At 41.4% G+C, this 22,099-nt stretch overlaps 2 protein-coding genes across 6 annotated transcripts in view; one reads left to right on the top strand and one right to left on the bottom strand.

Moving 5' to 3' along the window:
* HNRNPH1 (heterogeneous nuclear ribonucleoprotein H1 (H)) overlaps nucleotides 1–8,038 on the top strand; it is an 8,688-nt gene extending 650 nt beyond the window's left edge. The window contains exons 3-13 of one of the 4 annotated variants that reach the window (XM_010578904.1): nucleotides 854–1,009; nucleotides 1,208–1,351; nucleotides 2,875–3,013; nucleotides 4,018–4,196; nucleotides 4,418–4,489; nucleotides 4,590–4,702; nucleotides 4,873–5,008; nucleotides 5,178–5,261; nucleotides 5,396–5,446; nucleotides 6,543–6,635; nucleotides 7,246–8,038. In XM_010578904.1, the coding sequence (XP_010577206.1) occupies nucleotides 854–1,009; nucleotides 1,208–1,351; nucleotides 2,875–3,013; nucleotides 4,018–4,196; nucleotides 4,418–4,489; nucleotides 4,590–4,702; nucleotides 4,873–5,008; nucleotides 5,178–5,261; nucleotides 5,396–5,446; nucleotides 6,543–6,635; nucleotides 7,246–7,370 (1,292 nt within the window). In that variant the 3' untranslated portion in view covers nucleotides 7,371–8,038. Of the gene's footprint in view, nucleotides 1–853; nucleotides 1,010–1,207; nucleotides 1,352–2,874; nucleotides 3,014–4,017; nucleotides 4,197–4,417; nucleotides 4,490–4,568; nucleotides 4,703–4,872; nucleotides 5,009–5,177; nucleotides 5,262–5,395; nucleotides 5,447–6,542; nucleotides 6,636–7,130 lie in introns of all 4 variants that reach the window. The other 3 variants (XM_010578906.1, XM_010578905.1, XM_010578903.1) reach the window with 3 other exon arrangements.
* Nucleotides 8,039–9,392: 1,354 nt separating this feature from the next.
* The window catches only part of RUFY1 (RUN and FYVE domain containing 1), a 16,162-nt gene continuing 3,455 nt past the window's right edge, over nucleotides 9,393–22,099 (bottom strand). The window contains exons 2-18 of one of the 2 annotated variants that reach the window (XM_010578902.1): nucleotides 21,755–21,928; nucleotides 21,290–21,407; nucleotides 20,570–20,671; nucleotides 20,117–20,240; nucleotides 19,637–19,695; nucleotides 18,845–18,910; nucleotides 18,151–18,220; nucleotides 17,075–17,176; nucleotides 16,530–16,646; nucleotides 15,678–15,845; nucleotides 14,037–14,134; nucleotides 13,467–13,586; nucleotides 12,502–12,631; nucleotides 11,567–11,661; nucleotides 11,061–11,109; nucleotides 10,794–10,871; nucleotides 9,393–10,159 (exon numbers count right to left, since the gene is read on the bottom strand). In XM_010578902.1, coding sequence (XP_010577204.1) covers nucleotides 10,016–10,159; nucleotides 10,794–10,871; nucleotides 11,061–11,109; nucleotides 11,567–11,661; nucleotides 12,502–12,631; nucleotides 13,467–13,586; nucleotides 14,037–14,134; nucleotides 15,678–15,845; nucleotides 16,530–16,646; nucleotides 17,075–17,176; nucleotides 18,151–18,220; nucleotides 18,845–18,910; nucleotides 19,637–19,695; nucleotides 20,117–20,240; nucleotides 20,570–20,671; nucleotides 21,290–21,407; nucleotides 21,755–21,911 — 1,797 coding nt within the window. In that variant the 5' untranslated portion in view covers nucleotides 21,912–21,928 and the 3' untranslated portion in view covers nucleotides 9,393–10,015. The remainder of the gene's footprint in view (nucleotides 10,160–10,793; nucleotides 10,872–11,060; nucleotides 11,110–11,566; nucleotides 11,662–12,501; nucleotides 12,632–13,466; nucleotides 13,587–14,036; nucleotides 14,135–15,677; nucleotides 15,846–16,529; nucleotides 16,647–17,074; nucleotides 17,177–18,150; nucleotides 18,221–18,844; nucleotides 18,911–19,636; nucleotides 19,696–20,116; nucleotides 20,241–20,569; nucleotides 20,672–21,289; nucleotides 21,408–21,754; nucleotides 21,929–22,099) is intronic. The other variant, XM_010578901.1, reaches the window with a different exon arrangement.

Here is a 22,099-nt window from a genome sequence, read left to right as displayed (position 1 = left end):
GGGGGGGAGGATGGGCTCTGTTGTCAGTTCTGGGTTTCTCCAGGCGACGCTGTGGCAGTGCTGCAGTGAACAGTTCCAGAATGCATTCAGGGCACTTCAGTAGCTCATGAAGTTTGTAGTGCAACAAGTGGCTCAGCTAGGACCTCAAAAGCTGCACTTTTGCTAGCGGGAACTAGAGGCAAAGGAGCTTAGTCTGCAAGTTGCTGGGGTAGCCACAACTTCTTGAGCACTTGAGCCACATAGCTTCTTGAGCAGCCAGAAGAGAGAAGCTTCCATTTTAAAGAAAACTTCAAAATTCTTGCTTCAGGTTGGACTAAATCAGTTTAGTTCTCCGTGTTGTCCCAATAGGCTCCCTTGTATTAAGTGTTTAGTGTGTTGTGTCCTTTCCCCAAATTATTGGCATCCTGCAGTAATAAATAGTGGTGATAAATACATGCTTTCTTCAGTGGCTGGAGATTTTAAAGCTGCTTGAGGAGTTTGGCATATTGGACTTGGTTCTGATTTAGTTCATTACACTTCTAGTTACTACTCCTGATTTCACTTCAAGCTGGTGAGAAAGTCTAAGTCATTTATGATCCAAAGCAGATAGCACGTTCAACTTGAGGCATCAAAGCCTTGAAAACAGATAGCTAATTTGCATATATCCTTATGAACTTGATGAGAAGGGTAGCTTGATTTTAGTTAGTCCCTTAGTTTATTAGTCACTGTAAAAATTAGAACAAGAATACTGCTGGTTTTGTCGTCTTGATGTAACTTGAACGTTGTTTTTTCCTTTTAGAATATCTGAAACTTCTAAAGTCACAATGTTCCTGTAATAATTAAACTAATTCTGGCCTTCCTGTTTCATTTTCAGATTGCAAAATTCTAAATGGGGCTTTGGGTATCCGTTTCATCTACACCAGGGAGGGCAGACCAAGTGGAGAAGCATTTGCTGAACTTGAATCGGAGGAGGATGTGAAATTGGCACTGAAAAAAGACAGAGAAACAATGGGACACAGATACGTTGAAGGTTTGACTCAGTTGGTCTAGTAACTGACTAAATGTGTTTGTGCTTGATCAGTTTTTGGTTAATTGCTTTTCTGTCTCTTTAAAATGCATGTGAAAGGACAAATGGACCTGTATATCATAAGTTGACTAGTTTCAAGGCAAATGACTTTTAAAACTGTTGCATATTCCAGAATGCATTAATTCTAAGTGCCTTTTACAGTTTTCAAGTCAAACAACGTTGAAATGGATTGGGTTCTGAAGCATACTGGTCCCAACAGCCCTGATACGGCTAATGATGGTTTTGTACGTCTTAGAGGACTCCCATTTGGCTGTAGTAAAGAAGAAATTGTACAGTTTTTTTCAGGTATGTTGGATAAAAGTAGTAGCTATAGCACTATTGGTCTATGCTAAAAAAACCCACAAAACAAAACAAAAAAACCCCACCACCGTGGATTGCCCAGTAGTACTTCCAACAGTATACTGATGGGTATTAAAAGTAAATAAGAAATTCTTTATTAGTTATCTGGGCTTGAGGGATCAATTCCTAAAGTACTTGTTTACTTAATTGAGGGAACTCCAAAAAGCAGCTCTAACTTATACTTAGCAGGACATACTGTTCTAAGTAAGGATAGCAGAAAACATGTGTCTTGCTTTCTAAATAAGTGAACAATTCAGGTGGGAGGATATTTCCACCTGCAGTCTTAGCTGGTTCATGCTATTCAGTGAAGGATTTAGAACACCCTTACTGCTGGGCTCAGTACGAGGAACAGGCAGGATCTGAGGAGGTACACGCATTGTGCCTGCGACTATAAATGTAGATTTAGTATTGAATAAGGTTCCGAAAAAAACAACCTGCTGAACTCCACCCAAGTACAGATTTCCCCCCTCCACTTCCTAGGGGGTGGGGAAAAAAATCCCTTGAAGTTGTCTAGCTTAAAGTTTTTATGGATGAAGAGATAATGTCTTGAATTGACTCATTCTCACTTTTTTGCAGCTGTTGTATGTTTTAGGAACTGGAATACTATTATAAATGCCTAAGAATGAAATCTGTTGACCTATCTAGGACTCTTTTGTTAGTGTTTTCAGTGTAGTAGATTTCTAAATGTGAGTGTTTAAAAATAGCTGGAATGTTTTGCTATAACAAGATACAATTGAGCTTACTGTTTTGCTTTAAAATACAGTAGAAATATTTCCAATTTTACAGTTTCAGAACTTGTTTTTTGTTTTCTGAATCAGTAATATATTGTGAACAAGAGCAATTCCTAAGCATGTGCATTTTAAGTTGTTTCTTACATGGTTAAGTGATTCAAGCTTTAAAAACTGTTAATGTGCTTAATATACAAAATGTGCCTCTTCTGTTCAGAAACTAATACTTTTGAAATTAATTCATGATTTTTTCTTAATTAAGCACTCCTAAAGATAAAAAAATTAATGCTGAAACTTGATGTTTGCATAAGACTGACTATTTTACCTGAGTGACTTCTAGTAGAAATACTTGTTATATATAAAGCTGTTTAACTTGCTGTGTTTCAATTTAAGTTATATTAAAAAGTTCATCGTAAATACTTTCACAGAATTGAAGAGGTTTGTAATAATATGTGAACTTCTTAATGCACCCTGCATTAGATGCCTTATCTGAGGAGTTGTCCCTGACACTCAGAACGTTTCTGTGCTCTGCAGGGTGGGTTAAGAACGTAAACTGAATGGTATGTGATCGTGGATCTCTCTTTGTTGACATGCTTTTTCTTCTAGTGTTCTAGAATCAACATACCATTCACTTACAAGTGTTAAAATTCTGGTGTTTTTAAAGCTATAAGAAAAACTCATGACTGGGCTTGTGATGTTAATATTGCCCCCCTACTGGGGTTATTTGTCCTTGGGTTGAAGGGTTGGAAATCGTGCCAAATGGGATAACATTGCCGGTGGACTTCCAGGGGAGGAGTACGGGGGAGGCCTTCGTGCAGTTTGCTTCACAGGAAATAGCTGAAAAGGCTCTAAAGAAACACAAGGAAAGAATAGGGCACAGGTGGGGATGGATGGTTGGTTGGCTATGTCACTTTTCTTATGGTAAACAATTAAATCCATATTCTCTCTTCTGAAAGTGTTAACATCCGAATAGAAATAGTATTTTGGTCTCTAACTCGGTGATAAGTAAAGGTATTGCTAATGTGCGTATGGCACAGACTGTTTGGATCTACCCAAAATGAAAGATAAAAATTGGGCTAAGTCTAAGTGTACTTTGGAAACTGGGTAATAACAGAGGACTGCAAAACTGATAGCTTGAAAGCAACAAAGTTGAGAGACTATGGCTTTAACTTCTCAAATAGCACCAATTATGCCTTTAGCTCTAAAGACATGCACAGTACTCTTACTACCATAAGAAAATGTGATACTTTCTAAACTTGTTTTATAAGTTGAAATGTAACAAATTTTCTTACTGTATTAATCTTCAATGTAATAAGCATAGCTTTCAAGAAATTGTCACAAAGGGTTTTTATTCTATTTTACTTGTGACTATTTTTCATTGAAGCATGCACTTTTTGCCTACGCTGAATCACTGAAGCATAGGCTGGGTTCACTAGCACATGCAGAGCTTTTTGTAGCATCCTGATGGGTTAAAATCTTGGTGGAGACCGGGTTTTTAACCCTCTGTTTACATTGCCACATGAGCAAAACAGTGCTGAGTTGAGTGGACGTCAGTCCCTCCTATGTTTTTTGACTAACACTTTTTTAAATTGGGGGGAGGAGGGTGGGGAATCAATATTGCTCCCCCACCCTTAAGGTTGGGATACTGTGAAGTATGAGGAGCATGGAAACCCTTCAGTAATTGTAATTTCTTGAAAAAACACTGATTTGAAAGTAATGTAATACTTACAATAGTATGTCATTGCCTACATAATGTAAAGAAACCTGGCTTAAAATACACTGCCAGTTTCAAGGCTATGACTAAATGGCTTGTTTTAATGTGAAGTTGTGAGGTATTCGTGGAAGGAATTGAAGACTGACTTCTCTCTGTGGAAACACTTCTAGGTACATTGAGATCTTCAAGAGTAGTCGAGCGGAAGTGCGCACTCACTACGACCCTCCACGCAAGCTGTTGGCAATGCAGAGACCCGGTCCTTACGACAGACCTGGTCTTACGCGGGGATATAACAGTCTTGGTAGAGGAAGTAGCTTGGAAAGAATGAGGCGTGGAGCCTACGGAGGAGGTAAGTATACGAAGTCCAAGAGGGAGCTGCTCATCTGAGAAGCAGCAACACTTGGACCGGGTAGTGTCTTCCCTGCTTTGTAACTACTGGTTTGTATATGTCCTTGGTTTTAATTCTTCCAGAAGAAATGAGACTTTATAATCCTAGTTGTCTGCAGTGTGTTCATGTATATTTGGATCTTTCTGTAGTTGAAATGAACATGTTGTCCAATCTATTTATAGGTTATGGAGGTTATGATGACTACAATGGGTATAATGATGGCTATGGTTTTGGTTCTGATAGATTTGGAAGAGGTAAGATCTCTCTAATAGGAATAGTAACTAAACTTTCAATACATCTCAAAAGAAACTAAAATACATCTGAAAGACCTAGAATGGACTCTTTTCTCTGCAGGAATGTCGGACCACAGATACGGCGACGGGGGATCCACCTTCCAGAGCACGACTGGCCACTGCGTCCACATGAGAGGTCTGCCTTACAGAGCTACGGAGAACGACATCTATAACGTGAGTTCCAAATCTGCTGCTCTCAAATGCATGGCTTTACGGTTCTGTGATTGTGTTGGACGTGTCAACTGCACTGCAGTTAATGAGCGTTCCTTTAGAGAGAATGGCTTGCTGTAAAACTCAGCTGTTGCATTGGTGCGTTTTAATCTGTGTGACTGTTTCGTATGTAGTTCTTCTCACCTCTGAACCCTGTAAGAGTACACATCGAAATCGGACCAGATGGCAGAGTAACCGGAGAGGCAGACGTTGAATTCGCTACTCATGAGGATGCAGTGGCCGCTATGTCCAAAGACAAAGCAAATATGCGTAAGTGTGACTGTTCTGAACACGTGGTGTTAGGAAAGATACAGCACAGCAGTGTAGCACATCTGCTGTAGCTGGAATGCCAAAGGTTTTATTGCAGTCTTACTTGCAGTGAGACAAACTGTGTGGGTTTGGTGTGAAATGCTCTCATGGCAAAACTTTCTTCTTCCAGAACACAGATATGTAGAACTCTTCTTGAATTCTACAGCAGGAGGAAGTGGTGGTGCCTATGGCAGTCAAATGATGGGAGCAATGGGTATGTGTAAACAGTCTAACTACACTTTAAACAAGCACTTGATATTTAATGAAGCTGGCTGATTTTATGCAGCTCCTGCTTATTCTATGCCTGGCATAAAAACTGAAATTCAACATTCTGTCTTAATCACACAGTCAAGGAATCGGAAGGGGTAGTCCAAGATTGGAACACTAGCACATTGCCAGGTATATAAACCTTTTGGGAATACGTTTGAACAACTAATAGGTTGAATAAACTGTGGTGCTGAATGTGGTGTGTGTGGTGGGATGAGTGGCTCCTGGGAGTGTGCTGGTGTGAAAGTGAAGTGGGAGATGCCTGTCCTTTTATTCTCCTTCCCCCTCCCTTTTTTTTGGAGACCAGAACATAGTCTGGTGATGGAGGATGTATCTGTGGCACATGACCTGTCATTCAAGCCTGGTCTTGGTGGTGAGGGAAAATCTATTTGGAATTTGGAGAAGCTGTCTGAATTGCTCTAACAAACTCCAAAATTGTTTGAAAATCCAAAGTGCGTGTTGCAACACAAGTCTAAATGACTGCCACTGTTGTGTTGATAAAGCAGATACCCTTCTTGATACCTGACTTGTCTGGTTTCTTAGAGATTGAGGTGGTGGTTGGTTTTGGGGGCTTTCTTTCTGGGGGGTGGGGGTGTTTGTGTAGATATACTGCTGCTTTTTTAGTAATTTGATTACAAAATGTTTGAAGTCTAATGCTGATACTTAAGATGAGTTTTGTGGGAGGATAGGCAAGTGATGAGGTGGAGAGCAGTAGTTAGTGAGCTCAAGTGGTGAGCCATAGTGCTGCTGCGACGCACAGGCAGTCTGGAACAGGAGCAGGTCTCTGTCAGGAGTGTGTACAAACGAGTGACTCCAGTTAATGAGTCGGCATGCTTCCTGAAGGGCTGGGTACTGTCGTGGGCAGCAGTCCTGTGTGAGGTCACTTAAAGCCCAGTTTAAGTCTCTTGGGGTGTGTATTACATACAACAGCAGATTGATCCTGCTACGTATAGCCCTAGAAATGGCAAAAGTAAACTCTTACAGCAAGTGCTTGAAAGTCACAAGCACTTGCTGTAGTTCTCAAAGTTGTTGTCTGCCGCTTGATTGTAGGAATGTCTTTAGAAACCTGGTCACTTCCTTTGAGCTTGTTGCCTTATGTACTTAGTAAGAAAGTTACCCAGGTGAGAGGGCTAGTGCCAGAGTACAGGGGCTGTTAGTTACAGGCTTTGTTGATAAGGAGCAGGCTGTGACAGGTGAGCTCTTAACGTTTTTATCCTTAACTTGAAAGGAAGCCAATCCAGTTACGGTGGTCCAGCTAACCAGCAGCTGAGTGGGGGTTATGGAGGAGGATATGGTGGTCAGAGCAGCATGAGTGGCTATGGTAAGAGCATTTCTTCACTGGTTTTAGGTGGGCTGGGTGCAGCTGGCTTAGCATGTCTGAACGTGCTGTCCCCTGGTGTGGAGGGGTCATGCTGCAGACGGGGCAGCACAAGCCTTGACAGTTGAAGACTTGGCTGCTGTGAATTTTAGAACTAACGGGAGAACTGGAGGGGAATAAATTCAAAGCAGGAACTTGGAGCTGGGTGGGGGGAATGCGGGAAATTATTCTGAAAGGGGGGGGGAAATGCCAGCCTCCAGACTTCCATTACTCTGATCGCTTTCTTGGTACAGAAGCTGGAGACCAGCCTGGTTTAAAACCAGTACAGACCGAGTACAAATGGGGGAGGGTGCATGGGAGGCTGGGTCCTCCCCGCTTTCACGGAAGGGTGATGGAAAATGCTGAATTGAAGAGGGGGGGCAAGGCGGAGCTGGCTCTTTCATTGAACAACTGATAAACTTAATTTTGGGTATGGAGCTGTACACTGACACTCTGCAGTATTGGGCACAGTAGGCGGTATTTACGAGGTGGCCCAGCAAGGACAGGCGTTGGGGGAAGGATGCTTCGAATCGGCCTGAACCAGCTGTGAACCTGCTGTCGGTTTTCCCCTCAGACCCCGGGAGCCAGGGCGCCATGAACAGCAGTTACTACAGCAGCGGGAATCGCGCGTCCATGGGAGTGAACGGCATGGGCGGCATGTCGAACATGTCCAACATGAGTGGTGGCTGGGGAATGTAACCCATCGCTGACTTTTGGTCACATCTTTTTTTAAAAAACAAAAAAACAAAAAACTAAGTTTAACAGTTTTGCAATACAAGCTTGTGATTTATGCTTTACTGTAAGTGAATTCAGGATTGTTATTTTAAAACCTTTCAGGTTCAGTATTTTTGAACATACAGAAATGAACATTCATCTAGGATGTAATAACCAAGTTGAGTAAAGACTATAACTGTTAAACAATTTTGAGCGTTTCTCAAGTTAGTTTTGTTGTAGGAGTGTATTTAAGCAGTAAGCGTATTTAGGTTAAAGCTGTTTGAATTACGTTAAATGTTGCTCTTATACCATATTACATCCAACACTGTTTTGAATACATGTTGAGAGAGACATGCTTTTTTGTAAAGAAACAATATAGGAGCTGTGTCTGAAATTCAAAGTGAACATTTGGCATGTTAGTTCTAGTTTATTTCTTTTAATATCCTGTAAGGCACGTTAAAGCTTTTTTTTTTTAAGTTAATGGGGGAAACGTGTTGAGACGCAATACGGCTACTTTAGGATTTTGGTCTTGGTGTTCGTATAAAATTCTGAGGCCTTGATTTAATCTTTCATTGTATTGTGATTTCCTTTTTAGGTGTATTGCGCTAAGTGAAACTTGTTAAATAAATCTTCCTTTTAAAAACTGGAACTCATTCCTTCTTGCCCTCCAGCTTCTGTGGTGTAGCTATACCTGCAGCATTGTTGTTCCTACCTGGGTGACCCTAGTGCTCTTAACATGCATCTGCTGTGAGCAGTGTGCCTGCTCCCAAGGATGGTTCTTGCCTGAAAGCTGCCCTTGTGGAGTGTTAGAGTGACAGCTCTTTCTCAGCCTGGTGGGGTTGGTGAAGAAAACCAGCACCTGCTGCTGCGGAGGCCCAGTGGGGGTTGGTTCCGACTGCCCCAAGGCTGGGATGTGACTGAGGCTCTACGGAGCCACAGAGGGGGCTGAGAGGTAATTTGGTACTTCCCTGTAGGCGTCTCTTCTGTGGAGCAAAAGTGCTCTGTGCTTACTGCAACTGTGTTTCAATAAATTCAACTTGGGCAAGGCTGTGGTTAAAGATGTGGTTTTATAAGCAGCTTAGTTACAGCTTCTGCATGCTGGAACTTCCCCTGAAATAGTATGGAATCTGCTTCCATGCATTTGCCATAGTAAATTTGCCCTTTCTAATTAACACTAACTTTGCTTTCTAACCCCTTTGTGAAGGGGTAGAAAGAAATCTGAGGTCCTTTTCTACAATGTAGAGAACCCCATTGCCCCTGCTAGCAGTGGAGTGATAAAGGTTAAAGCCTGAGCACTTCATACTGCAGCCAGGGTGCTCTTACCTGCTTCATCAACCAGCTGCTGACTGCAGCATAAACCAGGGAGGGAGCAGGGCTAGTGCCAGAGCCCAGCTCACCAGTCCCGTGTCCCTGCTGAGTTTCCAGCAGCACTGGGGGGAATGGAACAGGCAAGGGGCAGAATGTGGATCTGGCCTGGATTTGCATGGTTCCAAGTGAAACCTTTGATGGAAACAGCCTGTATGCAATGGCATGCTCGCTTAGCAAAGAGCGGTTCTGCATCACACAGCACTCCATGAGCAGCACAGGTGCAGCTGGGGACAGTGCTGCCTTCACCACTGTTAGCACTGGTGTTATTTGGCAGCTCCCTACCCTGACACGCAGTGGAGCTGGTGTTCCATCCACCCTGTGTATCGCAGCCTGAGCTGCTGAACCAGCCTGCCTGGGCCCTGAGTGCAGCCTTGCTCAGCCTTGAGAAAAGGGCTTTGTTCATGAGAGACAGGCAGAAGTCAGCAGTTCCCTTGCTGGTTGAGCTGTGTGCTGGGGCTGGGTACAGCAGCTGGAGTCACTGCCCTTGGCCTGGGGAAGTACGGAAGCTGTTACGCCTGCAGAGCGCTGGCTTCCTCAGGAGCGGTCCCTGAGCACGCACATGTTGGTCAGTTACGCTCGATGCATTTTGGTATCGCTAGCTTAAGCCCTCGACATGCACAGCAGTACAAGAATGTTCTCTTCCAGGATCTGTGATTGACAGCTGTTAAAAATCAGAACTTCAATTTTGCTTTCAGTTTTTGCAAAAGGCTTTAATTGTGTAACTACAGCAATGTGCTCATGGCGACTTTCAGAACAAGTACAAGGTGTAGTTTTTGACTCTGCAGTGAACAGAAGGCACATTCATAAAGCTCTTTCCTTCTATAGACAATTCATAAATTGACTTTCCTTAGCAAATACAAAACTGTACACTAGCCAGTGAAACAAACAAGAGCAGCTATAGTGATGATACAGAGGAACTGAAGTTAATGTGCAGAAAGACAGTGGCATCTAGCAGGATCAAACAAACGTAGAAATGCCATATACAAATTTTAATACAAATACCTATAAAAATCAGAAAAGTGAATTTGCATTTTAGTTTCAAATAGAACTTTAAGGGAAATTACAGTTGATACAATTGTCTTTATTATTCCAGTTGGAGAAACATTAGCTTGCATAATCCCTACAAATTATTTCACACTGCTCTTACAGTGGAAAACAGTAGAGACCAGACAGTCTGCTGCACAGAAGATGCCTGGAATTCAGAATTAAAAAAAAAATAATGGCTACTTTCCAACGTTAGGGTGGTCAAGGTTACGAAAGCCTTAGGAGGAATTGGACGAACAGCGCTGAAGGAGTAAAGTGTGACAAGTATCGCAAACACGGACAGGTTTGGGATACGATGGCAGTGCAAGTTCATTACTGGAGCAGGTGTTGCAGAAGATGTCCCCGCAGTTTCTGCAGTGATGCTACAAACAGAGAGAATAAGCACAGCTGCCTAAAACCAGAGTGTCACGAGGAGACAAATCAGACCTTAAAAAAAGCGTTCGGAGACCACTGACATCATCCTCCAATTCCCAACTGGCCCAACCCTCCCAGCAGCACTTCTGCCTGCGCGGAGGCCTGAACACGACCAGGAGCTGCACTCGCCCCGGGCCCTGCAGGCGGAGCAGGCTTTCAGGAAAGCACACGCAGGCCCGGCTCTACAGGGAGGAAATCTGGTGCTTGTGCTGCTGGGTGGCCTGTGCAGGCACCCAGAGCTGTCCCAAACCACACAGCAGGGCCCCAGCAGCCATCCCCTGTGACTGAAAGGCACCGAGCACAGCCTGTCAGCATCCAGTCCCCAGGACACAAGGCTCGAGGAGGAAGGGAGATGAACCTCAGCACAAGAGAACGCAGCCCGTAACAGCTCCCTACCAAGGAAAGCACCCAAGCAGAAGAACGTTATTTTTAGGATGGGAAATGCCAAATTACTTCTCTATGTAGTTATCATGCCAGCAAGATTGGGAATTGAAGCAGCGTCAGTCTTCCCTAGCAAACTGTGCAACAGCAGTTTTTGTTTTCTGTGACAAAAGGAAAAAATAATCCACTGAACAACATTACCTTCCTTCTCGAGATAGAGAATTCCTTTTCACATTGCTTGCAGTGTGTTGCTTCATCATCCTTCAGCCAGGTATGGCCCTAGAAAATTGGAATGAAAACCTCACTGTAGATTCAAATAAATGTATAAAATAAAATTCAAAGGCAGTTTACCAACATTGTTGGTATTTTTTAAAAGCCATCTTTTAAAGTAGGATAACTGTGGTGAAATGTGAAGGTGTTAAATGAAATGCATGCGCTTAGTCAAAATATCCATGAGAGGCAGAGTACCTTTAGTGCTTTATTTACTTCTTTAATATCTTCCATCTTCAACTTTGATCTGGAAAAAAGCAAAAATCATTCCCTCTGCATGACTTTACATTTAGTTGTCTTAAATTTTACCTGCCATTCCACTGTCCAGCCATTGAATCTAAACTCTAATTCTTCAGTTAGCTCCCTGTTACAACTCTGAACCGCTCAGTATCACCAGGAAAGTTTGTCACCTTGAGGCTTGCCCCCTTTTCAGTATATTCAGAAGAACGTGGGAAAAGCACAGTTCCACTGCCAGAACTCACCATTTACTGTATTGTTTCCTATCTCAGCCAGCTTACTCATGCAAGGATCATCCCTCACTTTTATTTCATGGCTGTTTAGTTTCCCATGCATAGTAATTACCTCCTAAAATTCTCATGTTTATTGATTTTTATAACTAGATGCGCTTTAAAATTATTTGTATTATTTTGATACTCCATCCTCCAGGTTACGTCACTTAGAGCAGTTCAGTTCCTAGAACTTACTGGCTGAGATGAAGTCCCATTTCTTGAAGAGCTTGCTCCTGCTCCTCACAGACTTTCTCTAACTGCTGCTTCTCATCTTGCAGTTTTCTCAGTTCCTATAAAATCAAGCAAAAAATGAGACATAAAAAGTTTTTTGTGTGCCAAGACTGATCTAGGTTATAGGTCAAACTATCCAAACTACCCAAGCACTTCACAAGAATAAGCTCCTTTACAAACCTACCTATTTCTAAGGCTTGATTTTTAGAATTACATGGGTGAACTACCCAGGGGTTCTGCACAAACAACAAAATCATTTAACCATATTTACCAGAAAGAGGAAGATTCTCAGGCTTTAAACATCCTTGAGCATAGCTAGAATGCAGCAGTCCTATGCCCACACACGAGCGTATAGACAGATACTGGTGTACAACTGTGTCTTCAAAATCTAAACTGCTAGATACACAGGAGCAAATTCTCTTCAGGTTAACAAGAATGTTCGCGCTTAAAAAATAAATTGCATTCAGTTGTTTTAAATACTTGAAAACATGTTCTTATTTTATTACATACAGTTGAAAGACCTCACACGGTCACTGAAAGCCCTGAACTTGCCATTCCTACCTGAGCAGGGGTACCTCACCATGGGACAGCCAATGAGCTTTTTGTCCCCAGAGATCCCACCTCAGCTTCAGCTGCTGACTGATGGTGGTGGCTCAGACACTCGTGCAGCTCGGGCAGGGCAGATAGCTTGAGGTGGCAAAGGAGGTTGCTAAGCTGTTTTCATCACCTGAGCCCTACACTGGCGTTTCACGTGCAGACTTGTGTTAATACCAGCCAAGCTTTTGAAACCCCTCAGGGGACAGTGGTACAGAACAAACACTCTGCTACAGAGGCAATCATTGTACTGCTTCCAAGTCAGCTTTAATCCTGAACATGGGGCATGTTGGCACTGTGCATACCTTTTTCAGTCCTTCCATTTGTTGCAATTCTGTTTTAAGCAGAGTGGTAGCATCCTTCTCTTGGTGTAGTTCTCTTTGCAAAGTTTGTCTCTGTTCCTTTTCAGATTTTAACTCCTTTTCCAGAGTTGAGCTATTTAAAAATAATTAATTCTAAGAAATAGCAGAAAAATATTCTATAGCATTTAGATAGCAGAAAAATGTTCTATAGCATTTAAGGATAGCAACACCATGAGAAGAAGAAACCTTGCCCAAAAGAGGGCAAAAACTAGAGTGGTGTTCTGGGACATGAAAGAACAGGGGTGTTATGGCAGCAGACATCAAAAACGATATTAGCATTTTCAGGTCACAGAAAACAAGCAGCAATGAATGGCTAGAAGAAAAAAACCCAAACTACTAAAAAACCCAACCCCAAAACAAAAACCCAAAACCAAGCCCCGCAAGTACATATTTGACTACCTGTGTTTAAACAGCCATGTTTAAAAATGACTCTACCCTGAAGTCTGAACAGTGAAAAAAATGTTTTCTATAGGTATTAGAAGTCTTTAGAGGATTAACATTCCCTAAGAACAGCAGGACACTCCCCAACTCCCAAACCCCTCCAAAAACCCCAATGCATTTGGATGACAGTCACTTAAATGCTCATCCTACAAGCATGACAGTACCTATCTCCAGATTTAGTAAAAAAGCCATTGAAAGCTCCATTGCTAGTCTGAATGGCCAGATTTCTACTGGCACTCTGTGCTCTCAATTGGATATTCTGGAAAAAACATTTCCAAATTCTCATGCTAACTGTGTATTATACAGAAGCGCTGTGCTTTCCTAGATCTTGCATACTTCTGTCAATACTTGCTGAACCCAATATAATTCAAACCTACCCCTCTTTAGACCTTAGCACAAAAGGAGAAGAAAGCACTTCTTAAAGAAATGGCATAAGGGAAGGAAAAAAACCTGATCAGATTAAATACCATTTACTATCCAGTTGGGACATCTGTTGCCGACAAGTGTCAAGCCTGCCAGCAAGCTCTTGCTTCATCTTGTTGCATCTTTCTTCTGCAGTCTGCCTTGCCTTTTCTGCATGCTGCAATCTACAAAGTAAGGAACATATACATTTGTTGTAAATTCACATCCTCCTTACCTACGCCCTCTCATTCTGTTCACCATACAGATCTTGGTAAAAGCTTGAACTGAAAATGTTAGAGGAGAAAAAAATGACTTTTGAAAGCAACTGTTTCTGCAAAAAAAACCCCAAAAGCGAGAGTCATACCTGTTCTCAAACTAAAGTCAACATGTTTTGAAACAGCCTGCCTATGGAAAGAGCTATGGTTTTCGAATGGTGTCAATTATGGGCATGTTTGCCTGGGAAAAGAGAACAGGCAAGCACAGAGGGTGATAAGGAGGGGAAAGGAAAAAGAACGTCATGCTGGCATGCATGCCCAAGTGTTTATAGGAGGTGTATGGAAGGTCATCCTATAAAGGTTTCAACTGGAAACTTTCTGCCGACTTCAGTGTTGACTTTCTGAACTTGTAATGATTACCTCTCTTCCATTTGTTTCATAGAGGACAACATCTCATTTGTTTTTCCTTCAAAAGAGGATATTGCTTCTGTTTTCTGTTGTAATGAACACTCTGCATTCTGTAGGAATAAGTGAATAGATATTCCAGGTAATACATTTTAGTTTTCCAAAGCACAAAGTGTTAGTGTTTAATGAAAGTCTGCCACTAGATAAACAATGTTTAGCTTGTCACATGGCCATGACTGGGTCTAACTGGAACGTACAAACAAAATGCTATTAATGCCAGAGCAGACACTCCTCAACTTGTTAAGAGCTTAGAAGAAAACTTAACTGTACTAAGTTTCGACCTATGAGGTCAACTACAAGCCCCAAATCTTCTCTTTAGAAACAAGTTTGAAGTAAGTCAGACTGAATTGACAGGATAAGAATATCAATTATGATTTGAATGTAACAACTGCACTCAGTCAGCATGGAACCAGGAAGACAAAAAAAATACAAAATAAATACTGCTTTTGAAAGCAAAGGCATACCTCAGCACTGGCGTTTCACTGGCCATTGCCTTGCAAGTTTCTGTGCATCTGTGAAGGAGGCAAAGGCCAGGATAAAGCCTGAACAGGCATGAGGAAACAGTCCATAAAAACTGAGAGAAATCCCCTCTGGATTTCTGGCACCAGGTATGGGAGGGGAAGTCTAGTTAAACTCTTATTGCATTAATGGAGACAAGCTCTGTATATCTTGTATGAACACTACTACTCCATTACTTCCTTGTGGAAATGCCTATCAGTACATTTTTTGTCCAATTGAAAAAAACAAGACAAAACACCACAGCCCACTCAAACAACAAAAAGCCCCACAAAAACATTCCCAAACCCCTGCAATAGATGACACAAAGGATGGAGAAAGTAAACTCTAAAAACTGGCAGGGTAAGGAAGACAGGCCCAGAAAGCAAAATGCTTTTTCATTTTACTTCTCCAACCATCTTACATCTGGAGAGCCAGGTCTTATGCTAAAGGGGGTATAATGAAATACCTAAACCAGTTCAACAACTTTTTGGTAGCTCCAGAGGCCAGCCTGACCACAGAATTCCTCCCTCCCCAAATCCAGTGTTGCCTTTCCACTGGCTATAGCACTCAGCTGACCATTTGGGTACAGACAACAGGAGATAGGCAAAAATAACTGACAGTTTTCTAATGCTTTAGAGAGGCTTATTGCTGGTTTCTACAGTAAAGTGTTAAATGTGGTGCAGGTGAAAGGCAAGACAACACAGATGGGAAGGAGAAGCAAGACAGTTCCTGGCTGCAGGAAGTAATTTTTTTAAAGACTTATCATTCAGTGGTTAGAACAAAGGACTCCTGCAAACACTTTATCCCCTGGGAGAGCTCTCCATTTGTCTCAGCATTTGTTGGATGATCCTATGGCATACTATGCAGCATACTCAAGGAAATCCCCTTTCTTTCCAAACATAGCCAATATCATACCAATAATGAAGCATAATAAAAAATTAAACAATTCCTTCTACAGTTTTAAAACAGATATTAAGAAAATTGTTGCATCTAAGTATTACTTCAGATGCATATAAGTGCCTACATGTCCTCAGCGCACGATTAACACGTAAAGACCACCACTACAGCTGTTCTTTCTATTCTCCACTATGTACATACCTGAGATTTGTGAAACATCTGCAAGTTAATAGCCTTCACTTCTTCTAACTGTTGGCGAAGTGCAACTAAAGTGTCTTGTTTTTCATGAGTATCTTTTTCCAGAAGTTTCATGGCAATTTCCATTTCTGTTTTCATTCCAATTTGTAGCTCCAACTCTTTCTCTAGTTCCTTACAAAGAGATTCCCTAGTTACTGCTATGTAGTCATATGTCAGCATAAGCATTTCCAAAACCCATATAACCTCATACACAAGCTATGTATTACTCTGATATAATAATGAACTATGTTTTTACAGAAGAACTAGGTCTCAAACAATCCATTAAGTTAGCAAGACCGAAATACTATTTCAGCTCTCCAGATCAGGGCAAGGGTGCAGATCTGCCGGCATGAAGCGTAGAGCTCAGTGTGTAACTTAGCAGCCTGCCAAATGAAGCATTTCTCCTGGCAGCTGGGCTTGGGTTGACTTAGAGCCATAGGCTTCAGCAAGCCTGGGCAATCTCTTCACCAGTCACTAATTAGCAAGTCACTGTGCAAGTGACTGTTGTGCATATACGATATTTTCCTCCATAAAGACAGTTGCCTCTTGTGTTTTGATCTTAGTCTCTGCTATAATAATGCTGGTAGGTTCTTAAACAGGGAAAGACCTTTTATTTTCAGTATTCCGAAAGCCCCAATTTCCAGTTCTTTACAGACACTGTTAATGACCAATGTCCAGCATCTTGCTTGCAATTCCTTTATGAATTCTGAATAGCTGCAAAAAGTGCACAGCATACATCTTACACTTGTAATGCTACCTTAAAGTATGCAGAATCCTGTCTTTTTCATTTCACTTTCTATAGTTAAGTTTCCTTACCAGCCTAATTTTTTTTTCTTCTTTCAACTGCTTCCAAACATCACTGTACATTTCATCAAGACCCTGGCGTGACTGCTTGTAAGTATCCAATTCTACTTTTGTATCCTCTTTCGTTACCTATAGGAAACATCAGCAAAAGAGCCACATAAGATCACAAAGCTATGTATTTAAAGTATGCCTTAAGTTCTTGTGTGTAACACAATATTTCTATGTGCTATTTCAAGTAAAATCCTACTATTTTACAATTAATAAGCTGGCAAATGTTAATAAGCTGAAGTTTCAAAGAATAAAGCAAAAATAAAAATAAACCATTCTAATACTTTTAATGCTTTCTCCCTTCTGCAAGTATGTGTTTAAGTGTGTAGTAAAGAACAGCAAAATCTACCACCTGTGCCTACCACGCACAAAACCAGCGATCTACGCAGTAGCATGCTAAACAGTGCTTAGCGTTCCAGTTCAAAGTGCTTTTGAAAGCACTAACTACAGCTGATCAAAAAAGATCACTTATTTTAAGGATCCTCATTATCTTTAAACAGGTGTCCCACCTCTACACTTTTTTCACTCCGTTCACGAATTAATTCATTTTGTTGTTTTAACTGCTGCTGCTCTTCCTGAAGTGATCCAATTCGGTCAGTTGCTGCTGCAAGCTGTTTACAAAGAGAACATATTTATATTTAATCACTGTACAAGCATGCAACATCTGGAGGAATTCTAAAGTTAGTAGCTCATCCTTTGTAGCAGGTGCACTGCTCACTTCCCCTTTCGTCCCTTTCATTCTCCCCAGAAGCCGCCTGACCCTTTTGCAGCCACACTCACTATACAGCCTAAATTAATAAGCCCACCAACATTCGTTCACTTGACTTCTGCTTCACACCCTCATAACTATTTTTAATTATTAACTGTGCAAAGAAATGCATCCTAGTGTAAAAGGCTAAAATCCACCACAGATCTGTGATCTGTGGTATAAATTCTGGTATGAAATAGAACTCATACAGCAAGTCAGGCTTGACATTCACTGCTGGAACCTTATGGCATTTTCAAGTGGAGATACCCTCAAAAGTATTGGAAATTGGACTACACAGATACACTCTGACCAAGACATATACACACATTATATATACATAACATTTTATATATATATATACACCCCCCCCCCCCCCCAAACCCCGAACAACCACTATCACGCATGCTGTTGGATTCTATTTCAGTTAGCAGCTAGGAAAGATTTCCTAATTGAAGTGTGATTCTTTTCCTTCTCTTTTTCCAAGTTCTGTTTAACACACATGACAAATACATACACATGTGTATGTGCAGAAGGAAGAGGGACAAGTCATGTTCATTACAGTGGTATGATTACTTTTGGGTGCAGACACGATTGCAAGACAAAAAACTTGATTAAGGAAACCCGTCTACCAAATAGGTGCCCAAAAGCACCTTAACAGCTAACATAATGTAGAAGCTTTCCACAGAGCTTTCCCCATGTGCTGACTCATGCCAGTCCTACCAATCCCCCACATTCCACTAGTATCAACTCAAATATTTTAGGTCTAAGGTATGTTCTTAGGGAGTTTTGCCTCTAATGGAAAAGAGCTATGAGAAATATTTAACAGACCAGACAAACCTCTTCCTGGAGTTTTGAATTGGTCTTTTCTAAACAGTCTATTTTGTTCTGAAGATCCGCAACCGTGCAACTGCAGCAAGGAAAAGAGATGCATAAAAACAATAAAAGAAGTGCCAATGTCCATCATTTATTCCTATCCTCAACCATGCTTTTACCATCTTGCATTTGTTAACAATGAAATACTTTGGTGAGCTGGCAAAAAATCTGGAGGAAGGATAACTGTCCCTCTTAAGCACTGAGAGGACCATGCATTTCCCTACAGTTGGCAGCCTACTGTATTAGTTGGCAGCCCTGTTCTGGCTTAGCTTTTGCAGTCTTAACACCTCTCATGTTCAAGAGGGTAAGTGAGGCCTGCTCCTTCCACTGAACAACCTATGGGGGAAGAATAAAGACTCTTCCTCTAAAGAATGAATTTCCAGATGCACTTGTAATAGTTTTCTCTTGAAAAAGTAGCTCCAAAATCTTCTGTTAGTCACTAATAAGTTTCCAAAAAGTAAACCACTATTACACAGACTTGTTTTCTGCATTGCATATGCCATCAGAAGAGTAAGATTACAAGATTAAACTAAGATTTTGGGAAATAATCAGAAAAGGCATTTCAATATCAGACAAAAATCTACAAGACTGTAAGCAGAGACATTCAAAGCCATACACAGGACAAGTGTTTGTATATTAGAATAAATTAAAATCCCACCTTAGATGTCGGTTGAGCTCTTCCACATAATGCTTCTGGTCAAGGACAGCTGTAATCCCTCCATCTCTAGTTGTAAAAGTGAGAATTTGTTGATTGAGAAGAAACTCCTTCATTCTAAAGTGTTATAGTTTGTACTAGGGTTTTCAGCATAGACTTGCAAACTGAGTTTCTCCTTTTCTTAAAAAAGTACTTGTGCCTGAGCTAGACCGGAAGAACTAGGGAGATGAAGCAGCTGTTTATCGGCTTCTCCTCAGCAGCTATACAGTAAAGTGCTCTGAAGTGCCAGAAGCACACAAACTATGAAGTCCCTTCCATTCACTACAGGTCTTCTGGATACAGTGATGGTAACAGTTACAGTCTCTAATTCACCTAACATTTCACCTAAAACTACTTTTTTTTTTCCTCCATAACTGATCTCTCCTCCAAAGACAGCTCCTTAACTGAGAGCATTTCTGAAACAGTGCTTAGAAACAAAGCAGTGATTTAGTAGTGGGTGACCTGGCAGATCATGTCTCCTAAAATCAAATAAAAACACAATCTAAAATTTTGGGTGCTTTTAATTTGCTCCCAGCTCGAGACACAAACTCTCCACACTGTATTGTTGTTAAAACTACCATGTGCTCAACCTTTGAAAATTAGTACTTTGGTTTAGCTAACAAAATCTATTTTGGATTCTCTTTTTCAGATGATAAAAAGAGTTTGAGGTTTCTAACACTCATGTGCTCCCACAGACTGACAGGTTTGTTCTACAAAAACCATACCAACTTAGAATCATAAATTCACCATACATACTGTTTGCCATCACTGTCCTGTGTTTCCTTAAGGTACAAGGAAAAATCAATCACTCCAACCTGAAAAATATATTTAAAATATTAACACACCTTCACAGTGCAATTCTGCATAGCAGCAGGCATTACTTTATATTAGGAAAAAGGTAAAAATCTGAAGCTGAAGTTTAGAGAGACAGGTAATACCTATATTCTTCCTAGCTGAAGCAAATGTGCAAGCTAGTGCTTGTCATAAAAGCATCAAAATAACCATATTCAGTGTGCTCAGTTTCCTAGCAGCTATTAGTTTTGACAGCATTTCCATAAACCGCTACTTAAAGAGATGGATACCTATGTAGGTTTTTTTGATTTAACACGGGAAACATGACAAGCTTCAATACAGGACATTCTGGACAGAGTTCTGGACCCGTCTCAGTATTTATGGATGTGCTTAATTCTATTAGAATCTCATACCAGCTGATGTTATCTAAGCTTTAATCTTCACCTGAGAATCCAAGTCTTCTCCTTTCAAGCAAAGGTTTGCATCAATAACATTCAGTCCAACTAGCAGACCCACAATGACTGCTCCTTCCTCCTCCATCATCAACGCATCAGGTTCATAAAATTCACTAGAAGAAATATTACAAGGCATCACTGCACATCAAAATGATAATAGTACTTCCATCACTAAATTCATATAAACAGTAATGTAGTCCTTATAAAGCACAGCTGATCAGCCCCTTCTCGCTAATTTATTGCAGAAGGGAGAGGATGCAGAGCTCTCACAGACAATACTCATTCTTCTGTAGGTTCACTGCAAAAACAACGAACAACTTGCTCCTCTGCAGGTTGCAAGAACAAGCTTAAAGTTAAACTGGTCAATTAATGACCTCTCACTACAGCAACACAAGGTTTCAGTGATTCAGTGAATACAATCTATGTATTTCTGTACTGTTACCTTAATAGATGCTTATGGTCCAAGAGTACTTTGAGATAATCTGCCAGTTTCTTTTGCATGAGTGCTAGATAAAGCCACGCCCTTCCTCTTCCCACAGCAGTCCTAAAATGAAAGGTGCATGATTTGGTATTAAAAAAAAAAAGGTGTTTTTTTAAGTAAATGTGTGCAATTCAAAATTCTCCCTTTACAAAGGGAGATGAAGGTTGTTATTTACTAAAACCCCCAAAATTAAAGAAGAAATCCCTTGGGAAATGAAGTGCTGTCTCCAGAACACAGAAGTATTTAAGTATATGCCATTGCTTCAGCAAACATTTTCAGCTACCACCATAACCCAACTATTGATGCATCCTAGCATTAAAACTAGTCTCTTTCCATCACCCTGAATTACCCAAATTAAATACTACTAGCACATACACAAAATGACAGAAAGTCATAAAACTGAGGGAAAGAAGAGGAAAGAAGATAGCTGTGAATACTTTACGGTTATTTTTAGCAAGGTTATAGATGTTTCCAAATGCTGTTTTTAATCTGACAGCATTGTTTGAATCAGAAGCACTGGGTATTTTGACATATCCCTCTTGTCTCTTGGAGAAGTCAATGCGTCCTACCCTCTTTTTCTCTTTGGGAACAAGATCTCATTAAGGAAGATGAGAGACTATATGAAGGATTCTTTCTCCGAGCAGTATAAGTGAAAAGCATCATCCCCAACTATCAACTTACTTCAACTCTGGCAGATTTTTAACGCTAGTTGCTATATCTGACGCTTCAGGACAAAGTTTTTCCACTAGCTCCAAAGGACCAAAAAACGATTTGTTCTGTCCAATAAAAGTCTTCTTCACTAAAATGAGTATACAGAGAAATTTGTGAGGAAAAGCGACAGGCTTCCAACTCCAGAATTACAAATTTTAGTCGACGTTTTACTTTGTCTTACCAGCTTTTAACATGTCAACGAAAAGGGGGCACTAAAAATACCTCGACAGTTTAGGAGGCACAGAACACAGGGTATACGAGACGGTAACCACACAGTTGTATCTGTAATACTGATTAGCATCACACGGTGTATGCGATTAATATTAAGGTCACACAGAAGCCAAACTGGAGACACAGTGAGATGCAACACAGGCTCGTTTATCTGCCTCCCCTCAGCGTGGCAGCCGGCGCAGCTGTGGGGGAGCAGGTGCCCACCTTTCAGCCCGTGCTTGAGGCAGTGCTCCAGCACCACGAAGAACTGCTGCAAGGGAGGGAAGTCGGAGTCCAGGGTCCGGCCCAGGCTCAGGGCCGACTGGATCAGGATTTTGATACTGAGCTTCATCATGTTCATGAGGTTGGCGCGCTCCTCCATGGCGTGGTATCGCGCACCTGGGGTGGGGGGGACACGGGTGGAGAAAGAAAAGCTGCTTTTAGTAACGCAGGCCTCTTGACCCCTCACAGCGCTGACAGGAGCGGTGCCTCCCCGGCTCGGTCTCCATCTTGCGGAGGTGAACGGCTCGAGAAGAGCTGGGGGTAAGACACGGGTGAATCCCCCCTCCC

This window comes from Haliaeetus leucocephalus, unplaced genomic scaffold, assembly GCF_000737465.1.
Source record: "Haliaeetus leucocephalus isolate CR32 unplaced genomic scaffold, Haliaeetus_leucocephalus-4.0 Scaffold656, whole genome shotgun sequence".
NCBI classification, from domain to species: domain Eukaryota; kingdom Metazoa; phylum Chordata; class Aves; order Accipitriformes; family Accipitridae; genus Haliaeetus; species Haliaeetus leucocephalus.
This window is presented reverse-complemented; position numbering and strand designations above follow the sequence as displayed.